This window comes from Vidua macroura, chromosome 11 (genome assembly GCF_024509145.1).
Source record: "Vidua macroura isolate BioBank_ID:100142 chromosome 11, ASM2450914v1, whole genome shotgun sequence".
NCBI classification, from domain to species: Eukaryota; Metazoa; Chordata; class Aves; order Passeriformes; family Viduidae; genus Vidua; species Vidua macroura.
Window position 1 is genome coordinate 21,059,469 of NC_071581.1, and position 19,011 is coordinate 21,078,479.

At 55.5% G+C, this 19,011-nt stretch overlaps 1 protein-coding gene across 1 annotated transcript in view; it reads left to right on the top strand.

The window, feature by feature from the left end:
* JPH3 (junctophilin 3) overlaps positions 1-19,011 on the top strand; it is a 52,226-nt gene that overhangs the window by 29,365 nt on the left and 3,850 nt on the right. Inside the window, exons 3-4 of the mRNA XM_053987147.1 lie at positions 4,470-4,594; positions 10,380-11,299. Of these exons, the coding sequence (XP_053843122.1) occupies positions 4,470-4,594; positions 10,380-11,299 (1,045 nt within the window). The remainder of the gene's footprint in view (positions 1-4,469; positions 4,595-10,379; positions 11,300-19,011) is intronic.

The window sequence follows — 19,011 nt, forward strand, 5'->3', positions numbered from 1 at the left end:
ATTCCAGCTTCTTATAGATTAGCTGGAGCTGATAAACTTGGCATTAGGAAGCAGGCCCAGGTATTATCCCTTCCCCTCTCAGCTCCGGCCAAATCACAGGAGATCCGCAAAGATTTCCGGGAATCTGGTTGGTTGGGATTTTTCCCTGCCTCCTGCCAGCTCCCCTTGCCAGTTTGACCACTTGCCCGCTCATCCTCCGAGAAGAGTGAGTCAGCTTGGCAAAAAATTAATAAATGAAACATTCCAGGCCAGCCCCAGCAGGGAGCCCTGAGACCCAAAACAGGGGCTCAAAAGCCACAAACCATCCCAGCCTCCCCCCCTCTGGCTCTTCCCAATCCCAGTCTTTGCCTGAACACCCTCCCCCAGCTCAGCTTGGATGGTGAAGTGCACTAAAATCCTGGAATCATGGAATGGTTTGGTTGGAAGGAGCTTAAAGCCCATCCCATTGCCCCCCTGCCACGGGCAGGGACACCTTCCACTATCCCAGGCTCCTGGATTCATCCCAGCTGCAGGAGGAGGCTGGGGATGCTCAGAGGTGGGAGGAATTAAACAGCTCCTCTTGCATCACTCTTCCCTCCATCCCCTCACGAGCCCACAGGAACAGGATGATCTTTAAGGTCCCTTCCAACCCAAACCATCCCCATAATTCTGTTTTATGGGGACGGCCCAGCCTCATTTTCAGCGTGGTCTCCAGTTTGGCTTCTCCATCCCGGAAAAAAAATTATGGCAGCACTTAGGGAAGGAGGAGCAGAGTGATGAGATCAGGCCCTGTGCATGTGTCAGGGAGGAAAAAACCCCACTTTTCCAGGGACATAAACTCCAGGCAATTAAGTGGGAATTAAGATTTAGCACACGCCACGAGCAGCAGGCGTGGAGAAAGGAGACAGCTGGTAAATTTAGGATGTGACAAAGTCATGCGAGCACTAACTGGATTACTGGCATTTATTTGGGAATACTTATGGATTTTATTATGCAACGTATGGATCTCCATAATTCTGCTTTTCACTCCTGCCAGCGTCTCAGGGAGCTTTACAAACAATTAATCAGCAGCGCTCCAGGGAATCCAGTGTGTCCCCTCTGCCCCAGGGAATCCAGTGTGTCCCATCTTTTCCAGGGAATCCAGTGTGTCCCTCTGCTCTGGGGAATCCAGTGTGTCCCTCTGCTCCAGGGAATCCAGTGTGTCCCATCTTCTCCAGGGAATCCAGTGTGTCCCTCTGCTCTGGGGAATCCAGTGTGTCCCCTCTCCTCTGGAGAATCCAGTGTGTTCCATGTGCTCCAGGGAATCCAGTGTGTCCCATCTTTTCCAGGGAATCCAGTGTGTCCCTCTGCCCCAGGGAATCCAGTGTGTCCCATCTTTTCCAGGGAATCCAGTGTGTTCCATGTGCCCCAGGGAATCCAGTGTGTCCCTCTCCTCTGGAGAATCCAGTGTGTCCCTCTGCTCTGGGGAATCCAGTGTGTCCCATCTTCTCCAGGGAATCTAGTGTGTCCCATCTTTTCCAGGGAATCCAGTGTGTCCCTCTACCCCAGGGAATCCAGTGCTTTCCATCCCTCCTCGAGTGTATTTTGGATCAGAGGTGGCTTCATTGATGGGATTGATTTTTAACCTTTTCTGAGCCAAAGCCCCAGGTTTTCATTTTTTTTTAATTCCCTGCACTTCCTGGGCCGATCCTGGGGGTGATGGGACGAGCAGACCCAGAAGTCTTTGGAGTGAGTTTTCCAGGGGTGGAAATGCATCCACCCCCCAGGGACGGTGATTTTAATCCATTTAGGTTGGAATTTTTTCCTGGAAAGGATGGTCAGGCGCTGGAACTGCCCAGGGAGGGTTGGAGTGCATCTGGAGGTGTCCCAGGAATTCCTGGAGGTGGCACTCAGAGCTCTGGGCTGGGGACAAGGTGGGCATCGGACACAGGCTGGATTTGGTGATCCTGGAGCTCTTCTCCACCCTCAATGATCCCGTGATTCCATCAAGGAGGTGCCGAGTGCTGCAGGGAGGAGCAGAGTCTGGGCCATCCCAGAAGCCCAGCCCGGGGGTGGTGGCTCCGTTTGGGCTCCTCCAGCGTCACCTCCCGCTCTGCCACCACCCCCGAGTGCCCCAGCCCCTTGGAATGCTGCTCCAGCCTCCTTCCCTGGCAGGCAGAGAGGGATGAGTGGCTCCAGCCGCCTCTCCAGGGAGGCTGTGGGGAGCAGAGGGTAATCCTGGCTGCTGAGCACGGGCCAGGTGCTCGCAGACGCTGCTAATCCTCAGCTGGGGCCAGCGGGGACCGGGGAAAGTGCTGCAGTGAGGCAGGGACAGCCCCAGCCCTGGCAGCTCCCAGGCCAGGGGATAAATGGATGGAGGAGCTTCAAATCCACGTCCCTGAGAAGCTCCTCTGGAAGATGCCAGAGGTTTGGGGAGCTCAGAGAAGCAGAATCTGAATTTTAACCTCTGAATTTTAACCTCTTTCAAATCCACCCCCCTGAGAAGCTCCTCTGGAAGATGCCAGAGGTTTGAGGAGCTCGGAGAGGCAGAATCTGAATTTTAACCTCTGAATTTTAACCTCTTTCAAATCCACGTCCCTGAGAAGCTCCACTGGAAGATGCCAGAGGTTTGAGGAGCTCAGAGAGGCAGAATCTTAATTTTAACCTCTTTCAAATCCACGTCCCTGAGAAGCTCCCCTGGAAGATGCCAGAGGTTTGAGGAGCTCGGAGAGGCAGAATCTGAATTTTAACCTCCTGGTGGCTCTGATGGTTTAATGCACAAGTTTGATGCCCCAGTGCTTCCCACAGAGCATGCTGGTGCCAAAAATGTGGCTGAGGAGAGACCTGGAGAGGGACTTTGACAGGGCATGGAGGGATGGGACAAGGGGGAACGGCTTGAAGCTGAAAAGGGTGGATTTAGATGAGATTCCCAATATCTGTGAGGGTGGCACAGGGTGCCCAGAGAAGCTGTGGCTGCCCCTGGATCCCTGGCAGGGTCCAAGGCCAGGCTGCAATAACCTGGACTAGTGGAAGCTGTCCCTGCCCACGGCAGGGGTTGGAATGAGATGGATTTAAAAGTATTTTCCGACCCAAACCATTCCATGATTCCATGAGGAACGGGAGCAGCCTGCACTCCCCTCCCAGCAGTTTGCTGCAGCTCCTCCTTGGGGCATCCCTAAACGAGCAGGGCAGGGATACCTGACAGGGAATGGGCTGTGACACCTCTGTCCCCTCCTCTGACCCCACCTGAGTGCTGGACTCCAGCTGGCCAAAAACCCATTTAAACCCGATTTTTGGGTGCATTAATCACAGAGAACCCTCAGGACCTGCAGCAGCATCACCACAGCCCCTCCACCACCTCCAATAACTCTGGAAAACAGCTCAGATTTGCTTCCAGGGCTACTCCAAAGCAGCCAATGGCTGGGAATAAAATTTCGATAATAAAATAAATTGATTAAAATAAATTGATTAGAGCAAAGAGACCTGAGCAGCGTCAGGAGTGAGCACAGGTGACAGCACAGCCACACTCACACCCTGTTCCCAAGCCCTGGTGATGCTTCCAAGCAAAGCAGGCACATTCCTGGCCCTGTTTTCCATTTTTAGGAGCCTGTCAGAAATGGCACTCCCTCTCCACGCAGATGTCGAGAAATTAGAGGGAATTCAGAGAGAGGCAGAAAAAAAAATGATTAAAGGAGATGGAGGGCCTGATTTTGGAGGGAAAAGAAATCAGTGGAGTTATTTATAACACTGCCTGCACCGGGGTGGGAGCAGGAATTTTTGAAAGTGCCTGGATGGCTCGGATAAGGGGAAAAAAGGGGCAAAGCATCCGGAGGATGCTCTCAGAGAAGCTGTAAATCCTGAGTGATGGGATGAAATGCCATCCAAAAAAAGCCTTTGGGGAATCATCAGTGAGTGCAGGGGACAGTTGTTGATCCAGAGGGAAAAAGTTCCCTGATCAAAGTGTGTGAAGGGATGGTGGAGGCGGCTCCAGAGCCGAGCCCCCCGCTCCTACCTCTGCTCCCAGTATTTATTTACATCCAGCATTTTACGCAAAAAGTGGGGGTGGGCGTGGAAATGTTCTTTTTTTTTTTTTTTTCATTCCCCCCCCCCGCCAAAAAAATGGGTTTGGTTAAAAAAAACCCAACCAAACCAGCTTTAAATTCAACCCTGGAGGCTCGTGGGAGATGCACGGAGAGGCTGCTGGGACGGGGTGGGAAATGGGATGGAGGGACCCTGGGGGAACAAACCTGAATTTCCTGGGTGATTTCCAGGCTGAGCAGCAGCTCATGAAGGTGTTGGAAAACCCCAGCCACCCCCAAGTCATCTCCCCAAAAATTCCCCAGCCATCCCCAAGCCATCTCCCCAAAAATTCCCCAGCCAGCTCCAGGCTCTGCCGGCAGCTCCTCCCTCACAGCCAAAGGGTTTTGGAGGAACCTGTGGGGGGGATGTGGGGTTTCCCGTGGCAGGGAGGAGCTGCCTAACGGGGTGCTGGTGTCTCTGTTGCCTTGCAGGACCTCTCACTCCAGGGCCAAGGCGGAGGCGGCCGTGACGGCGGCGCAGAAAGCGCAGGAGGAAGCGCGGATCGCCAGGATCACTGCCAAAGAGTTCTCGCCTTCCTTCCAGCACAGGGAGAACGGTCAGTCCCTGCCAGGCCCTGCCCTCGGAGCCCCAAAACCCCCCAAATTCCCCTGGCTGGAGGCTCAGCCTGTGCCCGCAGCTCCCCATCCCCACCGGAGCTGCTGGAGGGGGAAAGCTCCGTGGAACACCAGGTTTTTGGAGATTTAGGGCAGGGCTGTCAATATCCAACAGTTCCACCCTGTCCGGGGCTTTTTGCCTGGTATTTCCTGTTTTCCCCCAATTTTTTAGTTCAAAGCCCTTGGTGGTTGCACAGGAAGAGCCCAGCAAGGGCTCTGGATGCAACACAGATGATCCCAGAGGTCACCGCTGACTTTACACCCATGGCTTGTGCAGTTCCTGATTGCTTTGGGAAGTTTGGACCCACTGGGACCTGACCCTTCCCTTGGGCGTGCAAATCAGTCACTGGGAAAATCCATATTGGATCCTTTCCTTTCCTTTCCTTTCCTTTCCTTTCCTTTCCTTTCCTTTCCTTTCCTTTCCTTTCCTTTCCTTTCCTTTCCTTTCCTTTCCTTTCCTTTCCTTTCCTTTCCTTTCCTTTCCTTTCCTTTCCTTTCCTTTCCTTTCCTTTCCTTTCCTTTCCTTTCCTTTCCTTTCCTTTCCTTTCCCTCCTTCCTTCCCTCCTTCCCTCCTTCCCCCTCTCTCTCCCTCTTTCATTTTCACCATTCCTCCTTGGTTTCTCACATTTTCCCTCATTTTCACCATTCCTCGTTGCTTTCTCACATTTTTCCTCCCCAAAGGCTCGGGGAGGACGGAGCCGAAGCCGAGCCGGGGTCGGGCCGGGGTCTGCAGCCGAGTGGGAGTGGGACGCTCCAAGTCCCCCCAGCAATAATTAACATCATAATTAACGTGCGGCCGGGTTTATTGAGAACTTTTCCAGCCCCGAGCCCTGCTGTCGTTGCTGTCCCCCTCGCAGCTCAGCCAGGATTACTCACTCGCTCTAATTGCCCCAGGGGCTGCTGCGGGGCCGGGGCTGCTCCCGACCTCGGGGACCATCGGCTCTGCTGGCCCAGCCCGGCCCGGTGCTCGCCCCACCGAGCTGCGGGGGCGGCCGGGGGCATCCCATGGCTCGGCTTTGGGGGCTGCAGCGACCTGAGCCGGGGCACATCCCCAGCCAGGGCCGCTCCGAGCATCCCCTGCGTCCCCCGCATCTCCCGGAGGCTCAGCCTTGCTCCAAAGCCGCTCATCCCTCCTCCTGCCCAGGGCAGATCGGAGCTTTCTCGCAGGGCTGCGTTCTCCCGAGGGCTTCTCCAGCCCTGAGATGTTCCTCATCTCCATTTCCCCCTGCCAGGAGAATTTGCTGGTTTAGATCACCTCTTGGAAGGGTATTTTTAGGTGATACATTTTTTACTAGCTCCTGGACGCGGCCGTGGCGCTTCACTCGTGCTGGGGTTTGTGTGATCGGGGCTCTGTCTGGGGGGGTTGTGTGAGCCACGAGAGGGGAGGGGAGGAAGGCGGTTGCACTTAGAGCGCATTAAAAAACAAACACAGCATGCCAGGGAGAGCAGGCAGCGCCTGCGGAGCCGCTCGGGCAGGTCATGGGTGCGAGTGGCTGTGTCACCCACAGACCCCAGCTCAGGCTGGGGACAGCCGGGCCGGGGGGTGGCGGAGCTGCCACCACGCTGCGGGCATTGCAGGGGCTCTGCGTGCCCACCTTGCACAGGACCGTGGGTGCTGGGTGTGCCCCCCTTTCACAGGACTGTGGGTGCTGGGTGTGCCCTTCTTTGACAGGATTGTGGGTGCTGGGTGTGCCCCCCTTTCACAGGACTGTGGGTGCTGGGTGTGCCCCCCTTTCACAGGACTGTGGGTGATGGATGTGTCCTCCATATTCAGAATTGTGGGTGCTGGATTTGCCACCCTTGTACAGGATTGTGGGTGCTGGATGTGTCCTCCATATACTGAATTGTGGGTGCTGGATTTGCCACCCTTGTACAGGATTTTGGGTGCTGGATGTGCCCTCCATATTCTGAATTGTGCCTGCCTTCCACAGGATTGTGGGTGCTGGATTTGCCACTCTTATACAGGATTGTGGGTGCTGGATTTGCCACCCTTGTACAGGATTGTGGGTGCTGGATTTGCCACCCTTGTACAGGATTTTGGGTGCTGGATGAACACTCCATATTCTGAATTGTGGGTGCTGGATGTGTCCCCTTTATACAGGATTGTGGGTGCTGGGTGAACCCCCCTATCACAGGATTGTGGGTGCTGGATTTGCCACCCTTGTACAGAATTGTGGGTGCTGGGTGAACCCCCCTATCACAGGATTGTGGGTGCTGGATTTGTCACCCTTGTACAGGATTGTGGGTGCTGGATGTGCCCCTCATATTCACAATTGTGGGTGCTGGCTGTGCCCCCCTCATTTAGGGTTGTGTGTGCTGGATTTGTCTCCCTTCCACAGGATGTGCCCCACAGGGTGCTCTAAATGCCCTTCCTTGCACGGGATCTGGGTGCTGGATGTGCCCCCCACATTCAGAATTGTGGGTGCTGGATGTGCTCCCCTTGTTCAGGATCGTGGAGCTGGATTTGTCACCTTTTCACAGGATTGTGGGTGCTGGATGTGTCCCCCATATTCTGAATTGTGGGTGCTGGATTTGTCACTTTTGTAAAGGATTTTGGGTGCTGGATTTGTCACTTTTGTAAAGGATTGTGGGTGCTGGATTTGTCACCCTTGTAAAGGATTTTGGGTGCTGGATTTCTCACCCTTGTAAAGGATTGTGGGTTCTGGACATGCCCCCCTCGTTCAGGACGCTGGGTGCTGGCTGTGCTCCCTTGCAGGGTGCTGCAGGTCCCCAGTGCCACCCACGGCGTGCCATGGTGGGTGCTGAGTGCCACCCACCCCCTGGGTGCTGGCTGCGCTCCCTTTCCACGGGGTGCTGGGTGCTGGATGGGTTCCTGGCAGGGAGGTGGGTGTGGGTACCACCCACCTGGCACAGCGAGTGCTGGGTGCCCCCCTCGGAGGGGTCTGTGGGTGCTGTGGGACACCACAGAGGAGTTTGTGCCCACCTCAGCATCAGCCCTGGGCAGCTGCAGCCCCTGGAAGGTAAAAACAAAAATATCCCTGTTTCGTATCCTGCATCGCCCTCTCGCCCATGGTTCCCGTGCCCATCAGCCCTGGGCATCTCCAGGTGCCCACCAACCCCAATTCCTGCGCACAGCAGGATCACCCAGGCTTGGGTGGTGCTGCAGAACCGAGACAGCAGCACACGGAGCCAGAGGCTCCCAGATCCCAAACGTGCCTCCTCAGCTTCGGCTTTGAAGCCTCGGGGGCCGGGCTCGGCTGCCTCCATCCCGCTGGAAAATCCACGTTTGGTGCTCTGCATCCTCCTTCGCTCTCACAACCCTTCTTCCAGGAACATCACGTGCCCCGGCACTAATTTTAGCTCCGGATAATTGTTGCACATCCTCGGGTGCCGAAAGGGCCCCGGTGCATCCGCGGAGTTCCTGCGCAAGGAAACGCCTCCATCCCTGCGGGCTGCGGGGCTGGGGGCAGCAGCGCTCCAGCTGTGCCCCAGCTGTGCCCCAGCAGCGCCAGTCCTGCTCCTCCCAGAGCCCCAGCCCTCGGGGATTAACCCAGGAAAGGCAGAGTCACCTGCGGGTTGGTGCTGGGGAAGGTTGGGATGAGGGGGATTCGATGAGGTCCCCCTGGTGTGGCTGTGGGGGAGCAGCTCTGGGGTTTCTTGTCCCCTCTCTGGGGCTCTGGGAACAGCAGCAGTGGGTGTAGCCAGGCTCTGGCTGGTTGTGGGGCTGGACATCAGCTCTGGAGGCCTTGGAGCTGAAGGGAATGCCAGGGAAGTTTGCAACTCCCTGGAATTCCAGCAAAATCTCTGAACTGGGGAAGATAAAGCCCAAAAACCAGGGACACCCCAAACCTTGGGTGAGCCTGCTCCCACAGGTGGCTTTCCAGCTTTTTCACCTGAAATCCTTTATTCCCTCTGTGCCTCAGCTTCCCATTTGGGATCTTGGAAGGTGGCTGGGACAGGAATGGCTGGAAAACAGCCCCCAAAAAATCTTGTCTTTTATCCCGGAGACAGATATTCTGCAGGAAAAGAGAGGTGAACTCCACCTTTCTCCTTCTCAGCAATTTCCCACCAATACCAGGATTTTTCAGGGGCCCTGGATAAACCCCAGGAGATTCAGTCTCCCATACACAAACAGGGAAAAAATGAAGGCTGGACTATGTGAGTATCATCCCAAAAACTCGAGTCGTTAGGAGACCATTTCCCATAAATTGCTTGGGTAGATTTCCAAGCAGTTTTTTTTTTACTATTTCCCTCCCTGCCAGTGCTCCAGTGGGGACTCCAGCATTCCCTGTGTGTATCCCAACCCTGGCAGGCATGAAGGCACATCCCAGCAGCTCCCCAAAAAGATTCAAGAGAGAAAATTACTCAGGAGAAGTGGAGAGGCCCGAGCAGGCGCTCCCGAGCATTTATTTTTAAGCGATGGCACGAAAATTGAGCTCTCCCTTTTCAAGACTTGTTTCTTGTCTCACCATAGCAATCACAATTAGATGCATTTCAGGGGCATTAGGCACTTAATATATTTATCAAATTATTCACCTAATTTAGCATGGCTTTAGCTGGGAACGACTGGAGAGGGGAAAAGGAGAATTAACCACTATTAGCTCGCTTGAAATCGTTTGGTGTTTCATCAGTGATGAACACGTTGGAGGTTTTTGTTCCGTGTTCCTCCAGCAGCAGAAGACAATCAGCCCCTCCTCAAGTGCCCATCCCCAGGGTGCCCCTGGCTGGAAAGTCTCTGAGCTGAAGGAATGAGGAGCCTCCAGTGGGATGAGGAGGATGGGGGGTGGCCCTGAACAACCAGCCCTGTCCTTCCATCCCATCCTGGGGCTGAGCAGGGAAATCTCCACATCCTGCTGGGCTGTGTGGGGCAGGAAAGCTCTTGGATATGAGGTTTGTGGGGTTTTTTTTTCTTGCACACCTGCCCAGATGTGGCCGTTTCCCTCCTGCAGCTGGCAGATGAAAACTGAGGTGGTTCCCATCCAGGAGGGGAGCGAGGGCTGTTGGTGTGGGGTGATCCCAGTGACACCCAGAGTGATCCCAGTGGCACCCAGGGTGATCCCAGTGTCACCCAGCACACTCAGGGTGATCCCAGTGGCACCCAGGGTGATCCCAGTGTCACCCAGGGTGATCCCGGTGTCACCCAGCACACCCAGGGTGATCCCAGTGGCACCCAGGGTGGTCCCAGTGTCACCCATCACACTCAGGGTGATCCCAGTGACACCCAGGGTGGTCCCAGTGTCACCCATCACACTCAGGGTGGTCCCAGTGTCACCTATCACACTGAGGGTGGTCCCAGTGGCACCCAGGGTGGTCCGAGTGTCACCCATCACACTCAGGGTGGTCCCAGTGTCACCCAGGGTGGTCCCAGTGTCCCCCAACACACACAAACACAGAGCACAGGGTTTGCCACCAGCCACCTCACAGATTTCCCTTCCCAAGCTTCCGGGCTGGGAACTGGTAGGAAATGTGGTCAGATGGATCCCAAAAAAAACACCAGAACCTCTTCCCGGCAGCTCTGCATCGCTGGTGGCTTCTCCACACCTCTGGGGTTGGAAAACCATTGCTGTGGTTCTGCAGGGCAGGGCTCAGGGCAGCTCTGGTGTCCCAGCAGTGCTGCCATCCCAATCCCACCCTGCTCCTCCTCACCTCACCCAACCCTCTGCTCCCCGTTCCGTGCCACGAGAAACCCGCGGGGCGTCCACACACCAGAAATAATCCCGTTGCCTTCCCCTCTCCCTTCTCTCCTCCCCACGACCGCCCCCGAAGGGCTCGAATGCCAGCGGCCGAAGCGGCAGAACTCGAGCGATGACATCGAGGTCCTCTCCACCGGGACCCCCCTGCAGCAGGAGAGCCCGGAGCTGTACCGCAAAGGGACCACCCCGTCCGACCTGACCCCCGAGGACAGCCCGCTGCAGAGCTTCCCCGCCAGCCCCTGCTCCACGCCGCCCCTCGGCCCCTCCTGCAGGAACAAGAGCGCCCACTTCTCCAGGCAGGTCTCGGTGGACGAAGAGAGGGGCGGCGAGATCCAGATGTTGCTGGAGGGGCGCGGCGGGGATTACCTGCGCCCCAACAGCTGGAGCGAAGAGAAGGTGGGCGGGAGCCGCGCCGGGAGGAGCGGGACGATGCGCAGCGGGCAGCTGGGCTCCACCGCTGGCCCCGAAGACTACAGAGGTCGGAGCGGGGGACACAAACATTCGGCCTCCAACCACAAGCCGAGAGAGAGGTGGACAGATTCCCCAGCCACGGTTTCATGGACTTCCCACCACAGGTCCCACAACCACAGCTCAGGGAGCTCCAAGCTGCTTGAGCTGGACGAGGAGAAGATGAGCAATTACGAGATGGAGATGAAGCCCCTCATGAGGATGGATTCTTATATGCAAGAGATTCACACCCAAAAAAGACACTACAGCAAAGGGGGAGGCTGCAGGAGCGTGGCTGACGAGCACCGCGGGGAAGAGCGGGGCTTCGGGGTTCAGAGACTGAGGTCTAAGTCCCAGAACAAAGAGAATTTCAGGCCAGCTTCCTCTGCCGAGCCCACGGTGCAGAAACTGGAAAACCTGAGATTCGGGGACAAAGCTGAACCTCGGCTACTGAGGTGGGACTTAACCTTCTCCCCGCCACAGAAATCTTTACCTGTTGCACTAGAATCTGAAGAGGACAGTGGGGATGCGCTCAAATCCAGTACGGTGAGTGAGGGGATTGGCTCTGGAATTGTGGCCTGGAAACCCGGGGCTGTTGTGGGGCTGAGTGGAGCGGGATGGGAGGGAAATTCAGAAAATGTGAATGATCATGAGTTTGTGCCTTGAATCCCCTCTGCTCCCTTCTCCCATCCTGCTGGACGTTGGTGTGGGGTGTTCCCTGCAGGCTGTGCTGGGAGCAGCAGGGTTTTCCCTGGAGGATGGAGTTTTGCAGCCCAGCCCCTGGGCCAGCAATAAAAATAAAATTGGCGGGGATTTGGTGGGAAAGCTACAGGAGCAGGCAAGGCATTGGTGATGTTCCTTGGGTTATGGTTATGGCCACAGAGCTTCCTGCTGCTCCAGGACAGCTCCTTGTGAGACATCCCACCCTGGGCTCCTCATTTTGGGGGAGACAAGGACACTTTGGGCATGGAGTGGCTGCTGGGAAGGGCTGGAGGTGTTCGGGAGAGAAGACAGAGTGATCTTAAAAGCTGCTGCAAAGTGGAAGGGAATAATCTGTTCTCCACGAACAGAATTAATGGGCTTAAAGTCAAGGAGGGTGAGCCATTAACCATGGCTAATGAGGTGAGGGCTGTAATGAACTGCCTGGGGAGGGGGGGTCTGAGGTTGGACATCACCAGCTCAGACAGGACCTGGACAGAGCTGAAGCTCCTCGGGGGAAGGCTGAGCTGGGTGGGTTTTAGGTTTTCTGCAGTCTTGTTTTTTGTGGATTGCTGGATTTCCCATTAGAAACTTCCTCACTTGTTGTCCCCCGTTGGTTGGCATTGACAGGAGAGGTGATGGGGTCTGCTGGGAGCACTGGGGAAGCCACCACTGCCCCAAATTGTCCCTTGTCCCTTGCCCAAACACAGGGCAGGGCTGGAGGTGTCCCATGAGGATGCCCCAGACCTACCCAGGAGAAATGGAAAACCTGTCACGCTCAGGAGGTGACATTTCAGCAGGCTGGGGCTAAATCTCCCTGGCAGGGGAGCACAGGATGGTGCCTGGCCACGAAACTGAAATGAATTTGTCAGTCAGGCTGAAAATTCAGGCGAGAGGCATCGAGGTGTGTGAGGTGTGGTGACATTTGCCATGGCTGCAGTGTCCCTGCTCCTCCAGCACCTGCCAGCAGAGCCGAGGGGCAGAGAGAGGAGGGAGCAGTGAAGGATGGGTCTGCCCCAGATGGAGCTGTGGGTAAATCCTGCCCACAGCAGCCTGGGATGAAAGAAGGATGGATCTGCCCCAGCTTCCCTGCTGAGGCTGTGGATAAATCCCCCCCAGAGCAGCCTGGGATGCAGGAAGGATGGATCTGCCCCTGCTGGGGCTGTGGATAAATCCCCCCCAGAGCAGCCTGGGATGCAGGAAGGATGGATCTGCCCCTGCTGGGGCTGTGGATAAATCCCCCCCAGAGCAGCCTGGGATGCAGGAAGGATGGATCTGCCCCATCTTCCCTGCTGATAAATCCCCCCAGCAGCCCTGGAGCTCTCTGCCTCCCCATCCCCGGGCTCAGGCTCAGCAGCTCCCACCCAGCACCGAGGGGGAGCTGAGCGCTCCACAGGACACATTCCTGCAGCCCTGGAAAACCAGAGCCTTGCAGGCTGTCCTTGCCTGCCTGGGAGGCCCTGGAGACATGACAGGCAGCACGAGGAGCCTGACAGGCTCCCAGAGGGGAAGAGCAGCAGCAGTAATTGCACAGACACAGCCCTGGCAAGGCCGTGGGATGCACAGATGTTCCAGCACCTTTGACAACACGACCTGGGAGACACGGGGCCCACAGGAGGGATGAAACCACTGTTTCTCCTCGCTGAGAGCCACGTGATTTGGGGGAGATCACTGGCACAAGCAGCCCTGGGCTGTCTCCCCACCCAGTCCATCAGATGCGCTCCCACCTCGGCGCTGTCACAATAAACCTCCCTCCACATGGCAGGAGGCAAACACCAACACATTCCTGGCCATTCCCAGTGAGTCCTGGCCACTAAGGAAGGGCCCAGCCTGCATGGAGAAGTGCATGGAAAAGCCATTAGGATGCACATCCTACTTTGGAAGTGCTGGAGCTGCGGAGCAGCATGTTCAGTTTTCTCACATTCATAACCGAGGGTGGAACAGATGGCGAAGGTTTGGGAGGAAGCTAATGTAATACAGAGGAAGAGATAATATGTGGATTTAAATAACCCACAATGCCAGCAACAATTTGTTCTAGCAGGAATTGCACGGTGCTAGCAGGGTTTTGTTCCAGTGGCCTGGCAGGGAGGGGGTGGCTGGGCAGGAGCAGGGGAAGGTGTAGGGGAGGAATGGGAGGTGCAGGGATCTGTGCTCCAACCTCCTGCCCAAACCTGTGACCTCACCTGCACCTGCCATCAGAAGCACTTCAGACTTCAGGGAGTGAAGTGGTAAATCCCTGAGGAGAAGGAGGGCAAGGCTGAGGGGGGAGGATTTATCCCACAGACCCCACATCCATCTCCAGGCAGCACAGGACACTCACACACTCCATCCTGCAAAACCCCCCCTGCATCCTTCTCGAGCTCCACATCCCCCCACAGCAAAATCAAGGCTCCCCAAGCCCCCCCAAAAGCCAAATTCCCCCACGCTGGCCTGAAATCCCCTTTCCCTGTGGCCTGGCAGGGCAAGGCAGCTGTGGGCAGGTGTGTGAGAGCCCACACTGCTCCAGCCTGCTCACTGCCCCTTCCCTGGGTCCCTCAAAAGGAGGGGCTCAAAGGGCAGCTCCCAGCTCCCACCAGCTCCCACCAGAGCAAGGAGCTGCCAGTGAGCAGGAGGGATGCTCAGAGCTGAGCACGGCTATTTTTGCTCTACCTGAGGTATCCCTGAGCAGAAGCGAGGTCACCCTCACAGCTTAGCTTGTTTTAAAAATAATCTGCCCTAAACCAGCTCTGCACAAGCCATCCATGAGCCCAGGGCTTGGCTCTGTGCTGGAGGGGCAGCTCCAGCTTCCAGCACACCTCTGGCAGTGCTGGAGCGGGCTGGGGGTGCAGGTCTCACAAAAACACACTCCAAAAAAATCACTGCTCCTGATTCCTGTCTGAAAAACAAGCTGGGAGCCACGGGGCCTTCAATCCAAGCTTCTCCAAAGCTGCACAGGCAGGGATGCAGACTCCACAGAGCAGTCAGATGTAGAGATTGCTGTAGGAGCTGTAGGAACTTTGTTCTCCTCTGTCACTTTTCCCCAGTCCTTTAAAAGAAGCTCCCAGAACCACCCCGCTTTGTTGGGGCTGCACACCCTGAATTGAAAAATCCCCTCACAATTCCTGAATTGAAAAATCCCCTCACAATTCCTGAATTGAAAAACCCTCTCATAAAGGTCATTTCTTGAGGCCACGGCTCAGTAACATCGATGAAATTCAGCACTGCTCGGTGTTGGCTCTCGGGGGATTTGGGGGTTTTGGGGTCACTGAGCCACACAAATGCTTTAAAATGACATTTAAGGCCACCTGATCTCTCTGTGCCTCTGTGGGCACTGACCCCAGCACCCAGAGGACAAACTTACAGCAATTGTCAGCGTTGGGGCAGAGGAAAACGGGAGCCAACGTGCCAGGACCGGTGCTGGCGTTGTGGGATTAAGGGATTTATGGGAACGTCCCCATCCTTCCTGGCCTTAAAGGCCCATGAGGCACAGGATGCTCCACAGGTTCCTGGAGCCTCTGAGGAGGAAAGGGAAAGGGAAAGGGAAAGGGAAAGGAAAAGGAAAAGGAAAAGGAAAAGGAAAAGGAAAAGGAAAAGGAAAAGGAAAAGGAAAAGGAAAAGGAAAAGGAAAAGGAAGAATTGTTGACAGACTGGGAAGGGAAAGGAGCTCTCTAAAATGCCAGCGAGCCTTTTATCCACAAACCACAGCCCGTGGCAGGGCTGGGGAGGCAGAGAAGGGAGCAGATCTCCTTTCCTGCAGGTGCTGAACATCTGCCGCTTCTGGAAGGGAGGAGAAGCGCTTTAGGACAGAGCAGCTCAGCGGGAAGGGCCGGGCTCACCCGAGCCTGATCCATCATCCCCGGTCCCCGTTCAGCAGCGGCGACCCCCAACACTCCCAGGGTCTGCAGGGACGATCCCAAACACTCCCAGGGTCTGCAGGGATGATCCCCAACACTCCCAGGGTCTGCAGGGACGGTCCCCAACACTCCCAGAGCCTGCAGGGACGATCCCAAACACTCCCAGAGCCTGCAGGGATGATCCCAACACTCCCAGGGTCTGCAGGGACGATCCCAAACACTCCCAGAGCCTGCAGGGATGATCCCAACACTCCCAGGGTCTGCAGGGACGATCCCAAACACTCCCAGAGCCTGCAGGGACGAGCCCTGCCCTCGCTGAGGGGTGTGAGGAGGTTCGAGGTGCGGCCCTTCAAGGTGCCCGGTCCCATCGCAGCCCCGGGGACGCGAGGGCAGCAGCCCGGCCACCCCTGCCCGTCCCACTGAGCCCAAAGGATAAAATTCCCGGGGAAAGAACCGCCGCAGAGGCTTTAAAGGCATCTCCCGGCTGAGGCATCTCCGAGAGCCCCCCCTGGCCCCGGCGGGTCCCCGCGGGGGTGGCGGGGAGGGATCCCGGCAGCCTCTCCCTCCCTCCCTCCCTCCCTCCTCCGGCAGAGCGCAGAGGGGCGGATTTGGCAGCAAATATTCCAGGCAGGTCTCGCTGTCGCTGGGGAAAGGCAGGAGCAGGCAGCCAATCTGCAGGCGGAGCGGGATGAGCCGAGCTGCCGGAGCCGGGGATGCGGGCAGGGGGCTCGGCACAGCCCCCCCGGCACGGAGCGGGGATGGAGCCCGGCACCGGCACCTCCCCGCTGGGTGTCCCCTTGCCAGAGCTGCCGGCTTATTCCTGAAGGGATTCGTCTCCACGTGGAGATGCATTTCCCTTCGTTTTTTAGGCACCTTTAGCCCTAAAGGTCGTAAAATGAGTTAAAAATAAAACCTGGGTGTTTTCTCCACCCCAACCTGTTTGGGGTGTGAAGCTTCCCCGTGCATGGAGGTGTTCCTATTTGGCTGCTTTGGGATGAAGGGACCTGGAGACTTGTTTGGCATTAACCTCCCTGGGATTAAACCTTGTGATTTATCCCTGTGGCCTTCCAGCTTCAGGTTTTCCCATTTTGTGTTTTTTTTTTCCCTATCGGGAGCCACCCCCAGGTCTCCCAACACAATCATCCCTGGGTTTTCCTTATTCCTCTCATCTCAACCGACCAGATTCACCTCAATCCCAGCTGGCAGCTGCGTGCCCAGACAAACAGAAGCCATCATTTCATGGGAACAAGGAGGAAGAGGAGTCCTGTTGCCATCACAGCTCTGGAATGAGGCAGGGCTGAGCACTGCTGCAGGGGTTTGTCTCTTCTTAAGACAAATAGTAATCACAAACTGTTCCTCCTCTAATCCCTTTCGTGTTCAGACAACCTGAGGTAAATAATCTTCAGAGAGAAATGGGATGTTCAACTCGACAGGGTCCTTTTCAAAGCCTTTTCATCTCCAGGGCCTTTGATGTACCTGGGAGCACCTTCCTGGCTCTGCTCCTGTCATCTGGATATTGGGGGTGAGCCCAATTCCATCTCTTAGCTGAGAAAATCTGGGGGCCAAACACCAGCTTTTGACTGCATTAGAACCAAATTTTGATTGCTGTTTTTAGAATAAAAATCTTAAAACAAGAGCTTCAAGCACACCTAAACAAACACCGAGCTCAGTCCCAGCACTGGAAGGTGAGGATTGAACCAGGGGTGACAATTCAGTTCTTTAAGAGCCTAAAGGATCTCCAAGAGGATAACCTCTCTTTTTTTAGCCTTTTTTTTTCTACCCGAAGCAGGTTTTTCCATCCCACCCAACTCACTTCCACTCACACAAGCACTTTTAGCATCTCCTGAGCCCCTTCCTGGAGCCAGGGGAGCTGCTGCAATCCGCTGGAGAAAGCCAAGTGGCTCCCTGATGTTTCCTTTGCTAAATGCTCCTTAACCATTTCACAGAGCCTGTTCCTGGCAATGATGTGACAATTCAGCACAAATGTCACCGAGCTGCTAAGTTTACAGCCCTTTCTGCAGTGCTGAGGCTGGAAAATGGTGCATATCTTTTGCTTTTTTCTTTTTTTTTCTTTTTTTTTTTTTTTTTGCTGATCCAAGTCCTTAGTAATTACACTTAATAGATCCCGGAGGGATTCCTAGGTAACCTGCACTCTGGTTTCCATGGCAGAGAGGCAGAGCTTGTACCCTGTGATAACAGATAATAATGGATTGCTAATGCTTAAATTAATTATGCCACAATTGCATTTGTAAACCAGCTGTCCATCGTATTCCCAGAAAAACTCTGGAGTTGCTACACAACAGTTCCAGGATAAAAACAAACAAGGCAGAGGGGCAGGAATTACTCTACAGCTACAATTACTGCTATTACTCCTGTGCCATAACCATGGTTTCTTCCTATTTTAGTGTTTCCATGGGTTAAGGTCAAAGCTTCTGTTCTTTAAGCTTGGAAGCAAAGCTTAAAAATCCCGGGAGATCCAACCTGTTGATAGAGAAGGATCCTTTTGCCCAGCTGATGTTGGTGTAGATTCTCATCCTTGGCAGATGTTTTCCTTCTCCTGTGAAGGACTCCAGGGATATTATTGTAAAAAAAATTGAGATTTGGCCCCACCAAACGGTGACAGCAACAGGCAAAGCTGCAAATCAGGGGCTGTGTCTCCTCTTTCCAAAGGCTCCTGCTGGAGGTTGGAACACAGTGGGAAGGGTTTAAAAGCCACAGCTGTTAAAGCACTGGTTCTTTGCTGCAGCAAAAGGGAGATCAGTGCCCTGCAGCCAGGCTGGGCCCAGCAAAGCCTCTCTCCCAAAGCTCAGCTCCAGCACTGATCGATCTCCTGGCCAGGCACGGAGCAGGAACGATGCTCAGTGCTGTCACATGTCCCAGGCCATCCCTGCCACGGGAGGGGAGAAGGGCAAACCTCCCCTCTGAGCAGAGGGGAAGGCACTGAGACCTCACGAGACAGAAATCAGGCAGACATAAGCATTGAGAAGGGCAGCAGGATCCGTAACTGGAGCTAAACCAGAAGCTTTGGAGGGGCAAAAGTGCTTATCCAGCAGCAGCTGCCATTCCCTGCCATTCCCACCTGGACAGCAGCACAGGGAGGAGGGGGTTAAAAAGAGGGAGCTGTCAAAAGGAGGCAGAATTTGTGAGCTGGATTTGAGGTGGTTGGGTCAGCTCCCCCACCCCTCCCTGGTCATGCTGTTGCTGGGATGGGAATTGTGGCAGATCCACAATGTGAATCTGAAATGTGAAATGTGGCTGCCGTGGCAAAGGAAGGATTTTCTCCTGCCCCTGCCCTGCTCCTCATCCCTGCAGGATGCAAAAACCCAGCCTGAGCAGAACCTCTGTGCACGGGGATCCAGGGCTGCTGGTGTGAGCGGGTGGTGGAAACCCCCAGTTTTCCAGCTGAGGGCACAGCTTTGATGCCCTGTGTGTAAATCACAGAACCACGGGATCATTTAGGCTGGAAAATGCTCTGGGATTGAGTCCCACCGTTCCCCCAGCGCTGCCAAGCCACCTCTGCTCCACGTCCCCAAGTGCCACATGCACACAGCTCCGGGGATGGGGACTCCACCACTGCCCTGGGTGAAGAATTATTCCCGAATATCCAATCTGAACCTCCCTGGTACAACTCGAGGCTGATTCCTCTTGTCCCGTTGCTGTTTCTTGGGAGAAGTGAGCAGTGAAGGCTGCGCTCCCTCCCTGGACACATCCCACGGAAGGGCTGCA